The sequence below is a fragment of the Phalacrocorax carbo genome, chromosome 22 (assembly GCF_963921805.1).
Source record: "Phalacrocorax carbo chromosome 22, bPhaCar2.1, whole genome shotgun sequence".
NCBI lineage: Eukaryota > Metazoa > Chordata > Aves > Suliformes > Phalacrocoracidae > Phalacrocorax > Phalacrocorax carbo.
The window spans coordinates 2511431-2527289 of record NC_087534.1 but is presented as its reverse complement, the minus strand read 5'-3'; the positions used below and the strand labels follow the sequence as shown (position 1 = coordinate 2527289).

Genomic DNA, 15859 nt, shown 5'->3' with positions numbered 1-15859 from the left:
CTGTGTAGGGGCACCCGCTGGGCTCCTCCCTCCTTCCCCAGAGCCTTTGTCAAAGCACCCAAATTTTCCCATCGATATTTTGCCCCCCATTTCTATCTCGGTGGGATATTCGGGGCCAGGGCTCCCTTGCAGCCCCAGGGTGTTCCTCGCCACGTGCAGCCCCTGACACCATTGGGTCACTGGGATGCACCGGCAGCAGGACCGTACACTCTTGTAGGCTCCCTGGGGTCACCTGTGACCCCCCAGCCTCTGTGCCGCCTTGCTCCCCACTTTTCCTGGCTCCAGCATCCCCTGGCGGGTCCATGATGCCTGCCTGGGGCGACCCCGCGGGGTCATCGGTCTCCCGAAGCCTGGCCCAGCCCCACCGAGGCGCATCCCACCCCGCTGGACCACTCTGCCCCTGCTTGGGGCTGGGAGGAGAACTGGGTCAGCGATGTAACCATGGAGATGCTGAAGGAGATGCTGAAGCAGCGCCGGCACAGCCCCGCTCTCCAGAACCCTTTAAAGATTAACCAGACCCGTCACCCTCCGGCTCCAGCCAGGGATGGGGCTGGGGGGCTGAGCCTCCTCGGCGCTGCCCAGTCGTCCTCCACCTGCGCAGGGCGGTAAGATGCCTCCGTCTCCTCTTTTCCTTTGGGGTGCCGGGGCGGGGAGGGCTCGGCCCTGGTAGCCTCGCCGGGGCTCCTGCACCGCAGCGGTGATCAAAATGCAACAGGGAACCTGTTTTCCTGCCGGTCGTGCTTGTCTGCGCGTTGTGCATCGGTACCGGGTGCTGGCTGCGTGTCCGCCGAGCAGCGGAGCAGCCGGGGGGATGCTACAGCCATGACACCTCTCCCGGCTGCTCAGCCGGTGCCCGGTGGCTCCGTGCATCCCACAGCCATCCCAGCTCGTGGGGAAACTGGGGCTGGCTTGCCGGAGAACTTCTCGGCACTCGCGGTTGTTGTTTCTCGCAAGGACGGTGCGTGGCAGCGGTAAGGGCTGGCGGGGGCTGCGGGGGCTGTCGCCCACCCTGGCGGCTTGGGGACGTGTTTCCATGGCAGGGAAGGAGGGGGCTTGCATGCGATCCAGCCGCTGCTGGAGCGGTGCGTTGGTTTTTTCTGAGAATCCCCGCATTTTGCAATATAGAGAATAAACAAAATACAGAGGCGGGGGGTGAAGGGAGACCTGGTGCCGTTCCCTGCATCCCCCACCTGCTGCTGGGGAAAGGGAGCCGGGGGAGAGGCAGCATCAGGGCTGCCTGTGCCAGCTGAGGATGCTGTCGTGGTGCCGAGGCCGGCTCAGCGGTGGGAGCCACGGGCTCCGGTGCTCTCGGTGCTTGGACACGGCCACCAGCCGAGCTCATCTCAGGAGCGAGCGTTGGGCACCTCCCTGATCTCCCTGTCCGGCACCTGCTCCCACAGAGGCCAGAAGCAGATTGTGAAAAGAGATAAGGGGTAAAATCATGGGCAGGGTAAAGAAAATCCTTCCTTTGGACTGAGGAGCGCGCGCTCCCCTTCCTTTGCAGTGGATTATCCTTGTGTGTGTTGCATTGGAAATGATCCCATTAGTGCCGTGCTCTCCTGATCTAATTTGCTTCCACCAGAGCCTGGTGCTCTCCTGGCGGCTGAAACACCGAGCGGGGAAAACAGCAGCAGGAGCCTTTTGTGTTCGCCTGGCCATAGAAATAACAGGGCTTGGTTGTGCCACGGCTCTTCTTGCCCGTAACGCCGCGTGGAGAGGCCTGAGCCGGGCGCTGCGCCCAGCTGAGCCCTCCTGCGAAGGGGCGGTGTGTTGGTTCAGGCACAGACTAACATCAGGTTTGCAGGTGGGGAAACCGAGGCACGGGGAAGGGAAGCAGCGTGCGACCGAGGGTGCGCTGGGGCTGCAGCTGGGGAGGCAGGTGGGACCCATTCCTTGCGGCAGGTGCTTCCTAAGAGAAACCCCAGCCCTTGCGAGTGGCCCCAGCGGGTTTGGAGCCTGGAGGGCGTCCGGAGAGTGGTGGGTGGCGTTGGAAAACGCTCATCCCGAAGGTCCCAAAGATCACAGCTCAACCCCGACCCTTGAGCAGACGCTGAGCATAGGGCAAGCGCTGCTGCCTCTCGCCCGTCTCGCTTCCCGTCGGCACGCAGCCGCGCCGGGGCTGTGGAGCTGGTGCTCGCCCAGTGCCAACAGCTCCATCCAAGGGGCTCAAGCCCTTGTGCAAGCGTCTGTTCATCAGCAAAGGCAGAAAAAGCCCCCCCACACACACACGTATATGATGGGAAACACGTGCTACGGTCGCGGCGCACCCCAAATCTTGCTGAATGCAAGCGGCCGTGCCGGGGTCCCGCTCAGCGGCGAGCGGTGCTGGGCGTGAGGAGCAGAGGGTGAAATCGGTGGGTCGCTGCCACGCGCTTGCCCGCAGAGCAGGGCAGGAAAGCGCCAGCCAGAAGGGAAACGTGGGACGGCGGCTGCTCTCTGGGAGCTCATTAACGATATTAATGACTAATCGCCCACTTGCCCCTGTTTGCATCCCTTCTGTAATTAATAAATCCGCGAGTTCAGTGGTGCTGGAGCCGAGCCCGAGGTTCCCATCACGGCTCAGCCCAACCGTGCCCCTGCGAAGCTCCTTCCCCCGATGGCAACAGGCAGTGAAGCCCCCTGCCTTGCCCCACTCCCCCGTTCCCGGCCATAACTTATCCTCTACGTTTGTGGCTGCCTCTCTTGAAAAAGAAATATTTTTCCAGGCGCTGCCTCCATCCATTATCATAAAGTGGCTTCACTTGGCCTGGAGTTAATAATTCACCTTTCCTTGGAAGATGGATGCTCCCATCCCGCTGGAGTTTAAATATTCATGGGGAAGGGAAGGCAGCAAGTGCTGCGCCGCGCGGGAGGTCTGGCAGCCGCATCACAGCCTCTGCCGCCGGTGAACGCCCCGGGCCCTGGCAGCGCGGCACCCCGGCACCCTCGGTGCACCCGCGGGGCCCCTCCAGGCCCCGTCTGCTGCCAGGGCGTCACGGTGGAGCCCAGCAGCAGCCCGGCGTGCTTTGCTGGGCTGGGGCCGGATCCAGCCCCCGTGGCAGGCAGCCATCTCGGGGTGGAGCAGAGGCACGCCCGGAGCAGCACGTAGGGATGCTGCAGCCGCGGTTCGGAGGAGGAGGCGCGTGGGAGGAACTTTGCTGGTTCTGATTTTTGCCTGGACACCTTCAGCGGGGGTGGACGGGGCTATCCCTGAGCCTCAGGGTCCCCACCTGCTCCCAGGCTGGGTGGGTTGGGGATGCACCAAGTCCTCTGCCCACCTGTGGGTCTCTCCGGGTCGTCAGGGGCTGCCCAGACCCCCTTGGGTGCTGGGGCAGGGTTGGTGGGTCCATCCCATGACCCGGCTACACGGGGGTCCCACACCCCTTCCCTCGCTGCACCCGTGGATACGGGTGGATAAAAATGGTCCTCATGGGTTGTGCCACCTGAATTTCATGGCTTTGAAAGTGCCTCAAGGCCCATCCATCCCCATGGGACTGCTCTGGGTGGGAGCGCGGTGACGTGGCCAGTGCCACCGCCCAGCATTGCTGGCCTTGATGCATCCCCTGGCTTCCCCCTGCAGCTGATCCCACCCAGCAGAGCCGGGGCCGGCGAGCGCGCGAGCGGCTGACCATGTTCAACGGGGATGCCAGCTCCTCAGCGGCCAGGAATGTCATCCGCAGCTCCAGCATTAGCGGCGAGATGTACAACATCGAGAAGAGCGCGCGGGGCAGCGCCGACTCCGTCACCATCACCGCCAGCAAGAAGAGGCGCTCCAGCCTGGGCGCCAAGATGGTGGCCATCGTGGGGCTGTCCCAGTGGAGCAAGAGCACGCTCCAGCTTAACCAGACCGGTGAGCTGCCGCGGTCCCCCCGGCGCTGCCCGCGCCCCCAGCTCGGCCCTTGGCTTTTAGGAGAGGTGCTCGCTCCCGGCTGCCCAAAGCAATGCTCCAGCTGCCCGTGTCTGGGGAAGACACCTAAAAAAGCCCATTGTAAATCCCCCCTCCGGCACTTCTCCGGGTGCCAAAACCATTTGCAAACCTGAGGCAGGGAGGTTGCCGGGGCTCTGCCGGCGCGGGGGGTCTGGGCTCAGCGGGCTCAGCATCCCTGCCCCCCAGTAACACCAGTCCTGGCTGCAGGGCTGTGGGCTGGGAGGGAGGGAACTTGGAGAAAGGACTTGTCAAACGGTCTGGCTCTGAAATATTTAAATGCTTAAAATAGCTTTTTAAAGGGCAGGGGAAGCAAAAAGCTCATTTTAGTGCAGCCTTTCTCTCTAGTTATTGCTTTTTTATTCTGGTTCTTGTTGGCATTGCATGATGTGGAAGATATTCTATAAAGAGAGGAGTTAATTTGGAGCCCTCCAGCCCTGCACATCCGAGGTGTTTCTGAAGGGGTATAATTATCCCCAAAAGCCAAGCAAAAAGTGCTGGGGCTGGGCAGAACCTCACCTGGGGACGGCAGGAGCGGGGCCCTCCCGGCTGCTGGTGTCCAGGCGAGCAGCGCCTGCTCCGGGGGGACTGCCAGGATCCAGCAACCCCTTCCATGGGGGCAGCCCCGAATCAGCAAGACAAACCTGACTCACCCACACGGCAGGAGCGGGGCTGCCGGCGGTGCCGGGGGGGCTGCTCGGGCCACGTTCCTCCTCCTGCCACCTGCCACCGCCTGGGCTGCGGGCGGCGGGGACGGTGCAACTGCGCGGAGAAAGGGAGCCTTCGCTGACCAGTCAGCATCGGGGCTGCCCCATCCCTTGCGGCATGGGGACGTTGGCACACGTCGACGGGGCCCTGGGGGTTTTGGAGGCTGGGAGGTGGCTCTGCAGCAGCACAGGCCAGGCTGGGATGGTGTCAGCACGTGAGCTGAGTCTGGCAGGTCTCAGCCCGTGGGGGAGATGACGGAGGTGCAGGTGGGCTCGCAGCCATGTGAAGGGACGACGGCATCGGTGCTGAGCGAGGGTTGAGGGGAGACGGAGCTGGGGCGGGGGAGCACGGGCAGCCCGTGGGTCTCCAGCGCGGTGTGAGCAGCACCGGGACGTGTGCCCCTGCGGAGTCCTGCAGGGTTTCATCCCCAGGGAAAGGTTGCATAGATCAAAATGAATAACGCACCGAAGGTGGGGACCAGCACACGGGGAGGCTGGTTCTTCTGTTGGTTTGACGCCCATCCTGCAGGAGGGTCCGGGGGCAGCGGGCGCTTCCCAGGCTCACCCCCTGCCTTGGCTTCCAGAGGGCGGCCCCAAAAAGCTGCGCAGCAACATCCGGAGGAGCACGGAGACCGGCATCGCGGTGGAGATGAGGACCAGGGTCACCCGGCAAGGCAGCCGGGAGTCCACCGACGGCAGCACCAACAGCAACAGCTCCGATGGCACGTAAGGCACCGCGGGGTGGCACGGGGGGACGGGAGCTGGGGCTGGGCCCCCTCCCTGTGCTCCCGGAGGGTCTTGCTTGAGACCCGGCAGCCGGATGCTCCACGAAAGCCCTTTGCTCTCCCCGGCACAGATTCATCTTCCCCACGACCCGGCTGGGCGCCGAGAGCCAGTTCAGCGACTTCCTCGATGGGCTGGGGCCGGGCCAGCTGGTGGGGCGGCAGACGCTGGCCACCCCGCCGATGGGTGAGTGCCGGCCGAGGGGGGACCCTGCCCGGGGAGGGGGCTGCCGTCTCCGGCCCCGCGGAGCAAGGGCCGTGTCTGGCCTGGCCGCGGGGCTGAGCAGTGCAGAGGATGCTCCAGCGAGAGGGAAGGGGCTGCGGGGGTGAAAGGGGCTGCATGCTGCTCCGCGGGGCACCAGCTCCGGGGGACGGGCTCGATCCCAGCAGCGTCCCTTGCTGCTGAGCACGTGCCGGGTTGGTGCATGGCTTGCAGATGCTCTGGCCTTCCCTGCTGCTCCCACTGCCGGCTCCGTGAGGGGAGGGAAGGTCCTGAGCAGGGCTCAGGACACCCTCAGGGGGAAGCAGCAGCTCTACCTTTTCCCAAGGTCTCTTCTGCCCTTTTCTGCCCCTCTGCTATGCATCAGCTCCTCCGAGCATCCCACTGCAGAGGGGACCCAAAAATATACATTTGGATTTTTTTCTGTTTTTCCCTTTTAAGTCCAAAATGGCTATAGAAAGTCGTGCCCTAAGTCTGAATTTCCAGCCAGCAGCAGCATGTCCCTGGCTGTGCCCAGGGCACACCAAGGTGTCTGCTCCATGTCAGGCTGAGGGGCCAGAGCTGCCAGGAATGGGGAGAGCTGCCCCAGGGGAGGCCACAGTAACCAGGGCCCCCCGTCCTTCCCCCCCAGTCCCCGCAGCACAGGGACCTGGTCCTGCTGGCGCCGCATAAACCCCCGCTGGGAGGGAAGGGAAGGGACAAGGGCTGGGTTTGCCCACCTTCCCCGGGAGGGGACACCACCAGCCTCCCGCGGGATGAGATCCCGCGGCACGCTGAATCCCTACGGCTCCTGCCGTTCCCCGCCGTGGCATCAGCTTGTGCCTCTCGCACCGGCCGGTTTCTCACGCTGGCCCTGACTTGCTGTTGAAATGCCAAGTGTGTTTTGAGAACATCCAGGTTCATCTCGCTCCTATTAAACCCCGCTGGGACGTCAGCTCGCCCCTTCCCCGTCCCCACTCCCCTCCCCGGGGCCACAAAGCAGCGAGCGACGGGGACCCGCCAGCCAAGGGACATACGTACGTACGAGCAGGACAGCGTAAGTGGGAGAACAACTTCACACCGAGCTCAAGAGGTGCACAGCCACGTTTTTTCCTGCAGATGCCCCTCCGCAAGGAGCAGGGAAGGACCCCAGTGAAGCACCCTGTGGAGACGGGGGCTGGTGGGTGCTGGCCCCGGTGGGGTGCTCAGCCACCGACCCCTCCTGCCCCAGACTCTCCCGCTCTTGCCGGGCCCTCTCCTGGCCAAGGAACAGTCCTGGTTAATCCCAGCCCCTTTTCCCACCACGAGGGGAAAAAAATTTCCCCCTGCAAGGCTGCCATGGGATGGAGCTGGCGGGGAGGAGGGGAGCAAGGGGCTCTCACCCGGTTCTCTCCTCACTGCTCAAATCCAAGCATCTTCACATCAGCTCGGCTTTGTGCTTCCTCCCAATTCACGATCAATCACGCACCCGGTGGTGGGATGCTCGGTGTGCTTGAGCGCTGAGGACGGGGAGCAGGCGGCGGTGTGGGGGTGCCGAGGCTGCCAGCCCCCGAGGGGACATCTCCCACCTGCTTTTTGGCAGCACCAAAAGGGCGAGCTGGTGGGGACCAGCCCAGCCCAGGGCTGCGGCCGTCCCCGGTGGGAGGTGGCCATCGGGGAGGGTGCTGAGCGCGTCTCGTCCCTCCGCCTAGGCGATGTCCACGTCGGCATGGCTGACCGGAACGGGCAGCTGGAGGTGGACGTGATCCAGGCAAGGGGACTTATCCCAAAGATGGGCTCCAAGACCATCCCTGGTAGGTGGCTGGAGAGGGAGGGGTCGGGGATGGAGGGGGAGTGCTGGGGACGGGCGCTGTGCGGGACCACCACAGGAGCCGGCTCCGAGTCAGTGTTTCTCACCCATTTTCCAACCCAGCCACCTACGTGAAAGTTTACCTGTTGGAGAACGGCATCTGCCTGGCCAAGAAGAAGACGAAGGTGGTGAAAAAAACCTGCGACCCGTCATACCAGCAGCCTCTGCTCTTCGAGGAGAGCCCCCAGGGCAAAGTCCTGCAGGTGATGTACTCCCCGCACAGGTACTCAGGGACAAGGAGGGGTTTGGGGAGCAAGGACAAGGCACAGAAACCCGGAGTCCCCACTGCTGTCCTTCAGACCGCAGCCTCCCCACCCGGGTCACGGCAGGTTCCTCCCGTCCAGGCACACTGATTTTGCCAAGTTTTCCCCAAAACTCCCACCCGGCGAGCGGGGCAGCTCCCCTGACGTCGTCTCTGCCCCGCAGGTGATTGTCTGGGGAGATTACGGGCGCATGGACCACAAGTGCTTCATGGGGATGGCCCAGATCGTCTTGGAGGAGCTCGATCTCTCCAGCGCGGTCACGGGCTGGTACAAACTCTTCCCCACCTCCTCGCTGGCCGACTCCAGCATCGGACCTCTGACACGCCGCCTCTCCCAGTCCTCCCTGGAGAGCTCCACCAGCCCCTCCTGCCCGTAGGTTGGTGGCAGAGGCCGGGAGGGGAAAGCAGACGTCCTGACCTACCAAAACTGTTAGTGGATAGCTGTAAATATCCTTTTATTTTTTTTTTTCTTTTTTTAAAAAACTCTCCTTCCCGAAACAAACCCACTCTCAACACACCCCTCCCCGAGCACGCATCCCGGCGCACAGAGGGGGATGGTGGAGAGGGAGCGAGGGACGTGTGTTTTGAGGCAGGGGAAGGAGAAGCAAAAAATACCCAACCCCGGCCGTGAGGCAGCCCGAGGGCCGTGCCTGCCGCCTGACCCCGAGACTGTTAGCGCGCCTCGTCCCGGCCCCCCGGCGGAAAGGGATCGCAGCGATGCATTTCTCCCCTGACCCCCCGGCGAGAGCAGCTCGGTACGATTCATTCACAGCGCCGCTGCAAGCAGCATGTTGACGAGGTTTCTTTTCCTTCGATTTACGTTTCCTTGCCTCTGAGGAAAAAGGTAGCTTTCCGAAGAAAAAAAACCTCAGAAAAAAAATCCAACTCAGCACTGGGTTTTGTTTGTTTGTTTTGGTTTTTCCCCCCCCCGCCAAGGAATGTAGCATCTTCTATTATGTAGCTTGCCATGTGCTAGCAACACACTCACTCTCTGCAATATCCAAGAGACTCCGGACTGACCGGAAACATCTGCCAGTCACTTCCCGTCTGTTCGTTTCCAGACACAAATCCTGCGACACTGAGCGAGCGCTTCTGGTGGCTCTTCTTTTTTTTTTTTGTTTTTTTTTTCCCCGGTAGCATGTAGCCTGCGACCAGTGACATTGCCAAAGCGAGAGGGAACGGGAAAAGGTGCACTCACCTCACCTAAGCATACGCTGGTCTTATCCTCCTGTTTCACCACTGACCGTGGTCTTGTACAGCCAGAGCAGGACCCGAAATATGAACTCTGTGATGCCTCACGTGAAAATTCGAGTCAGGAGACGGTGACCCGACGGAGCAGGAGCACTGTGATGCTGGCGGATCATCTGGCTCCCAGCCCCTTCCTCCTGCGAGGGCCAGCTCGAGGTCTGGGACGCCCTCCCTCGGGTCCGGGACGCCCTCCCTCGGGTCCGGGACGCCCTCCCTCGGGTCCGGGACGCCCTCCTCGATACTTGAATTTCAAGTAGGAGCAGAGGGTCTGCCAGACCCCGCAGCAGGACGCACCCTTCTCCAACTCTCGACTTGTCGGTGCGCTACAGGGGAACATCTCAACAGCATCTTCTGCTGATCTGGAATTAGGGCGACTGAGAGGTTACGAACAAAGGACTAGATGCTTTGAATTTATTAATCAGGATGAGTGTTTTGGGTTTTTCGTTTGTATGTTTTGTTTGTTTGTTTTAAAGCAGCATTTTGGTTCCCCCTGAGGGACCAGTTCTTGTAGCAAAACCGAGAATCACGGAAGCTTTTTTTGAAGGTGCCTAATGAAATTTGCTGAAAATACTCAGGGGAGACACCACTAGAAACTTTGGTTTCTTCATAAAAATATACTCACCACAATGACTGTCCTGAAGGATCAGTTTCCAAAAGAGAGAAGGAAAAAAAAAAACAAAACCCAACACACCAAAAGATGAGCAGTCTTGAGACTGGGAGAGGACAAAAGGTTAATGGGGAATTTTTACCGGCCAGACGGCTCTGACCTTCAGTCTGTAACACGAATCAACCCACAGCACAGTTGGGATTTTTTAAACAATTATTTATTGGCAAAGCGGAGAATTTCACAATGCACAGAGCACAACAAAACCAACCTGTGGTTCTCCTGGGGACGCCAGGAACGATGAACCAGCTCAAACCTGTTGCCACAACGGAACAAAACCAAACCTGAAGGAAAAAGACTGTTGCAAGGAAGCTGCCCCCCTCCACAAACCCAAAAGCGGGGCTTAGCAAAACTCCACTGCTCGGCCGCTGGTTTACCCGACACCGCCACGATTTCAGCGACATCGTGTCGAGGGATTCCAGCTGCTATCGTGGTCTTCGGGTCTTTACTGAACCAAAATCACTGTAGACCTCTGAGAAGAGAGCGGGCTGGATGCTGCTGACCAGGGATGGAGAGGGGTCCGCCCGAGACCCCGCTGCCTGCCTCGTGAAAGATTAAATCCTCGCCTGCTGGAGCGGTAAGCGGCTTTTCAAGCGATACGCGGTGATGGCTGAGCTCGCGCTGACCGGCGGCGCGTGGGACCGTGGGATGCACTAACAGTCTCAAGCGGTTTGAGGAAGCAAACTCGTGCCCCGAGTACCGAAACAGGAATAAACAATGGTTTGAACACGATGTTCCTTCCAGAGCACGAAGCAGTTATACGAGGCCAATGACGCCTGGATGAAGCTAAACTTTCTCTGCCCTGGTGTGCTGGATTTTTGAATATACATGAGGGAAGGCAACTTACGAGGAAAAACTCTCCGCACCTTCAAGCTAACATTAGATTTTGCTTTACCAACTCGATTTCAACAGAAAAAAAAAGAAAAATCTGCCTGTGGAGGGACGATAACCATGCCCACAGGGAAGCGGAACGGCAGCGTGGGCAGAGCAGGGAGCTCTGCAGGTATTTTCTGCTCGCTGGAGTGGAGACAGCATCCCACTCCCGTCCCTTCCAGCAGAGCCTTACTGCTCCCCCTCTCCGCAAGCACCACCACGCTTTTCTCGAGCCAGAGAAAGCAGCGGATGAGGAGCGGCAGGAGCGCCGGGACAGCCGGGCGCACGCCCACGGCAGCTGATGCCCGAGGTCTAGCAAAAGGCTCACCGGTTCTGCGCCAGTTCAAAAACCTGCCCTTGCTGGCACGCGGAAAATCCAGAGGAAAGAACTATCTTCCGGAAGGCGCCCCTGGGTACTCCGGGGAACGTGGAAAACCCACGTACTTTGGCTTATTTTTCATCCTCAATAGGCTGAGGATGCACTGGAGGGTAACAGCGTAGCCAACATCAGAACAAACCGCACCCTGGTGGTTCTTCCAGTGGCGCATTCTCCTTCGCTGCAACGTGGTGGCCTCGTGGGAACGGCTCCTCCTGCTCATTAAGAGACCGGCGAGGTGGAGCCACCGCGCCAGGGACTTCAAATGACCGACGCTCGCTAGACAACCTGAAATCCATCAAAACCGTAACTTCTTCACTTTCAGCACTTCACGTCCAGTCCCCGCAAGGCGCCGGTACTCACGCCTCTGGGGGAGCGTCTGGGTCAGGACCCTCCTTACACTCGTGTGGAAAAACAGAAACGGGAGAAGAGGCCGAAGGTGCCGCGCTTACGCTGCAACATCAGCTCCTCGTTTCTGCATGCGCGAGACACTGTCAGAGGTTTCTTTTTTCCCTCCTCGAACAACAAGAACAAAAAAGCCAAGACACCCAGTTGCTTTCGACACGCGACACACCAGAAAAACCACAAGCTTCTGGACTTCAGGTTTTTTTTTCCTGGGGGAATGTTTTATTGCAAAGGGCATTTTATTTTTAACGTACTATATGACTCGCAAAAGGTGGTTGCACTGACTAGGTATTATGTGTTAGATTATTTCCTCCCTTTCCTCCACCTTCCATCGGGAAAGAAAATTCAACCTTCCAGGTATTTTCCCCTAGAAAGAATAATTAATATTCAACTGAATCAGCTTCACAGCCTGTTTTATTCCCAGCACTCGCAGCAGTACCTGAGCAGCAAGTAGCTCGCAGTGCCCACCCGAGACACAGAAGACCTTACTATAGCACAGCTGGTGTCAGAATCAAGACACCCTACTTGAGTAACAAGGATGGATTTTGCCAAAATAGCCTTGAAATGATACTTAAACATCCCCTAAACTCTAATAAAAAGAGTCTCAGCCACGCAGCAAAGCGCAGAAAACGCTAGATGACTTCATGCCCAGACCTAAGTCATCCCTGGGTTTTCTACAAGCCTGGAAAGGGCTTTATTTGCCACAGTTGAGTGACTGAAAATTTTCTAGGGCACCAGAAAGTGGGCCAGGCTTCTGGGCTCAGCCAGAAATTAGCTCCTCTTACATCGATGCCACGACATGTTGAAAGCATAGGGAGAGGATGCTTAGACATGGCTGTCCTGAAACCAAGTGAGATACAGAGCTGGTTACCTGGCCAGCAGTCGGGAAACTAAACCTATTAAGTGGCTTTGGAACACGCCACAGAGCAACCAAGATGGTGGGAATCTTCCCTCCAAGGCCACCTTCTCCAGCTCTTAAAACCTCTTCTCAGAAGCAGTTACAGATGCAGCTCTCGATGGAACCACGAGACCAGAAAGTCCTGCAGGAGCGGGATTCCCGTCGCTGATGGGGAATCGCTTCTGTTCGCTGTCTCACAGAACCGCTCTCGCAGCGATGAGACTTGAGAAGTCGAGCCTGTATTTGTGCACGCTGGTGCGGTGAGAGGAGTTAACACATTAAATACCTTTGCTTAAGCGGGCTTGCAAACACTCAGCAGCCAGTAAGTACAATCTAAGGGTCTTTACTGACCCAAGACATTTATAAACACAGCACTGGTGGTGGTTTTGCAAGCCTAGAGTCCACCTTCTGTTTTCTTCCAGTTGACTCAGACACTTCTTCCCAGATTGATGTGAAACGCTTGGACAATGCACATCTGTAAACTTCCTTAAGGGTGCGCATTTGGTTACTGATTTGGAAAATAACTGCATTTTAAAGGTCAAGGAACAGTGTTCAGGCACCGTTCTTCTTGATGGCTGAATTCAAAGTCTAAATGTGCTTTGCATCACAGATGGAAAAAGATATTAAGAGCTCGCTCTGCTTTCCTTTGGGTTTCCATGCCTCCGGACAGATCTGTAAAACCCCCTGCAGTAAAAGCAAGGCTCGCATCCCGTGATGTGCCAAGGGCATGTCTCTCTAGCAAAGCTGTTTCAACTGGAAGTCTTCCTTCTACTTCATGTTCACAGGCATAGAAAACACCCCAACCCTTGGCTGTTTGTCAGAGGTGCAAGAGTTACGTTTATGAGCTAAAAAGAAGGTCGAAAGGCTGCAGAAAAGGCTTCCTATAGGAGAAGAAGTGTCTGCAAGAAGCGTGGCTGGAATCGGTGGGGTAAAGATGCGCTACGTGTAACACAGCTGAAGCTGCACAAAACAGACTCAAGTGACCAGATGTGACAATACCGGACCTTAACTGAGCTGGTCCGTATTTGGGGAAGATGGAGGTTTTAAAAGTAGACTTGGAAAAACTGTACAGTTAAAGGGCCTAAGTGTTTGTCTTGCTGTCCGAATAACCGCCACACTGTTTAACCCCGCTCACCTGCCCCGGGCACAGACGCCAGGGCGGAGCACAGCAGCGTCCAGGGATCCAGGAGAGAGCGGCTTGGTTTAGCGGCTGCCACCAAGACCCAAGAGCTGATGTGACCACTGTGCCTGTCTGGAGCTCCAATTATTGGTATACCTCATTTATTTTTTTTTTTCTTCCCCCTTTTGGTCTTTTTGTGTTTTTTTTAAAGAACCAGAGCTTAGTGCACTCTACCACATTCAGGTTATTTTTTGTTGTAACTGTGCAATGCAGAGCAATTCCACGGGGTATGCGTTTACCACCTGCTCCCACGCTGGCTCCTGCGAGCCCAGCCTCTGCTTCGTTTAGCACTTGCACTATTGATTGCTGAGCTAAAGGGCAAGGAAAGCACGAGGCCAGAGTGCTTCTCTGGAGGGAGGGATGATTCGGCTGGACAGTAGGTACCCCCCCCCCTTCTCTCCTGTTAAAAAGCATGTGGAGGAACAGCGCCCCAGAGGCGCCCCTTAGCCCGACGCAGGCGGGCGTTTGCAGTCCTGCTCCCCTCAGTGTCCTCCCCTCCCGGCAAGGAGGCGAGCGGCGCGGGTATTGGCAAGCTGAGGACGGTGCCGCTGCTCTTGGAGGAGCAGTGAACCCTCACTAAAGCTTTTGCCTATAGCGTGGCTGGAGAGAGAGCATCAGAATTAGGCAGAAAGGGTGTCCCTCCAGCAGGAGGGCAGGTACTGAGCACCGATCCCATTTCCTAACACGCTCGCTGTCTGTACATATCCGCTAGATCCCAGCACTTGCTAAAAAAAAAAAAAAGGAACTTTGCCCTAACACTTGCAGTGAGAACTGTGAAGCAACGCTTGATCTCAGAGGCCCTCTGGATGGAGCAGCACGCCCCTCCTTGTTCCCAGCGGGCCAGGGACCCTGGCAGCGGATGCCTCTCGAATGTTAGCACTTTGAAGTTGGTGGCCTTGTTTTCTTAAAAGGGCTTGATCTTTTCATGCAGTTAAAACTAAATAATCTTCCCCATCATGTTGTCCTACCCCCACCTCAAAATTAAGCGACGAACAAGCACCTGGACCATTTAAGATATTGTCCGGGACTCAAGAATCTGTCATTAATCTCAGAAGTTTATACCTCAAATATAAAAACACATGTATCTGTCTTAGAAACAACACTTGGTAAAGTAGCAGCGCCAAGTTTGAACTGAACTTTGCCCTTGAATCTGATTGCTAACGGCACCAGGAAAAACCAAACCCCCATAAGCGCACAGAGAAAAGCGCCAGTGAATTCTTCAAAAGCACCCAAACTGAAGCATTCATCCTATCGAAGAATTCAGAATTTATACTCCCAAACAAGGCACGTGAGCGATTTTACCCATCCCTTATAAATCTTTAAACACAGCCTATGCCTTTAAACTGCGTTGGCCCCCTAAAAAGTATGAGGGGGCAGAATACGAACGCACATTGGCAAAGAAAATTTACATAAAAGGGTCCAAGATCATTAAAAGTACGAGGCAATGAGAGATGCACGAGAACAACTCAGCCAGGCAGTCGTTTCTAACCACAGCCTTTCTCCTCCCGGTGGCTGCCTCAGAAGGACAAGACGAGCGTCTTGACGGGTGCACCATACGGAAGCAATACAACCACGCAAGGACGCAGAAATCTGTGCTACTTCACATTTTCCATCCTTAAGTCCCCGACAAGCTGCGTTGAAAAGAATTCCCGAAACCAAGAGAGTCGCATTAGATTGGGAAATTGTCAGAACTCCATTAACCCCGAGTTAATTGCTATTACGAGCTTAGCCTTCGATCACTAACGCAAAGAGGTAGCAGACATCTCACCGTTTGAGCGGCACACGTCAACCATACGTCTTTCTGTGTGCATCCGTTACCTAAGGGGAGAAGGAGAGTTAGGCGCAGAACTCGTGCAGGACTGACACGCTCACCCTTTGTACTTTTGGAAGCCAGGATGTAGTTGTATTAGCGAACAAATCTGGCTGCCTTCACTAGCCCACTTGTGTTCTGTGATAAACTTTGCTTTGATGACAGATTCGTAAGTTTAACAACTCCACTTTAAAATAAATGCCACAGAGGGGGGAACTAGGGGGTCCTCTAAGCCCCGGTTCCACGTTCAAGAGAAGGGGATGGGCTTGTGATGGATACTTGAGAACGGTAATAGATTTAAAAAAGCAAATGGCAATTTTATACCTGTGTTATGTAATGTTTTTTATGTGTGTGGTCTTTCTTAATGTAAAACTCATGTATTTTTGTGGTTTATATGCAGCAGGACTGATGGCTGTGAGGGTGCACGCTATTTTGTAAAATATTCTTAGCCAGTTTTCCCAAGGAGAAAAAAACCCCGAAGTATTCACATTTTCATTGGCTTGTACTTGCATGTACAGTATTGGGGCAGCAAGTGAAGATGATTAAAGCCAGCTTGAAAACTTTCTGTGCTTGAGTAGAGCTTCTCAAAGCATCTAACCCAAAACCATGTGTAGCTTAAGAGAAGACCCAACCATCCCCCAGCTGATACGCTGGGGAGGAGGGGAATAGGAAAACACCCATCTTTTTCTGAAAAGAGCAGGT

At 56.9% G+C, this 15859-nt stretch overlaps 1 protein-coding gene across 1 annotated transcript; it reads left to right on the top strand.

Annotated features, from left to right (window-relative positions):
- The first annotated feature begins 431 nt into the window (after positions 1 to 431).
- RIMS3 (regulating synaptic membrane exocytosis 3) lies at positions 432 to 15720 on the top strand. Its single transcript, XM_064471119.1, has 7 exons — positions 432 to 605; positions 3560 to 3829; positions 5196 to 5337; positions 5468 to 5580; positions 7284 to 7385; positions 7505 to 7644; positions 7868 to 15720. Exons 2-7 carry the CDS (start codon positions 3610 to 3612, stop codon positions 8078 to 8080), a joined length of 930 nt encoding a protein of 309 aa, XP_064327189.1. The 5' UTR covers positions 432 to 605; positions 3560 to 3609; the 3' UTR covers positions 8081 to 15720.
- Positions 15721 to 15859: the final 139 nt, after the last annotated feature.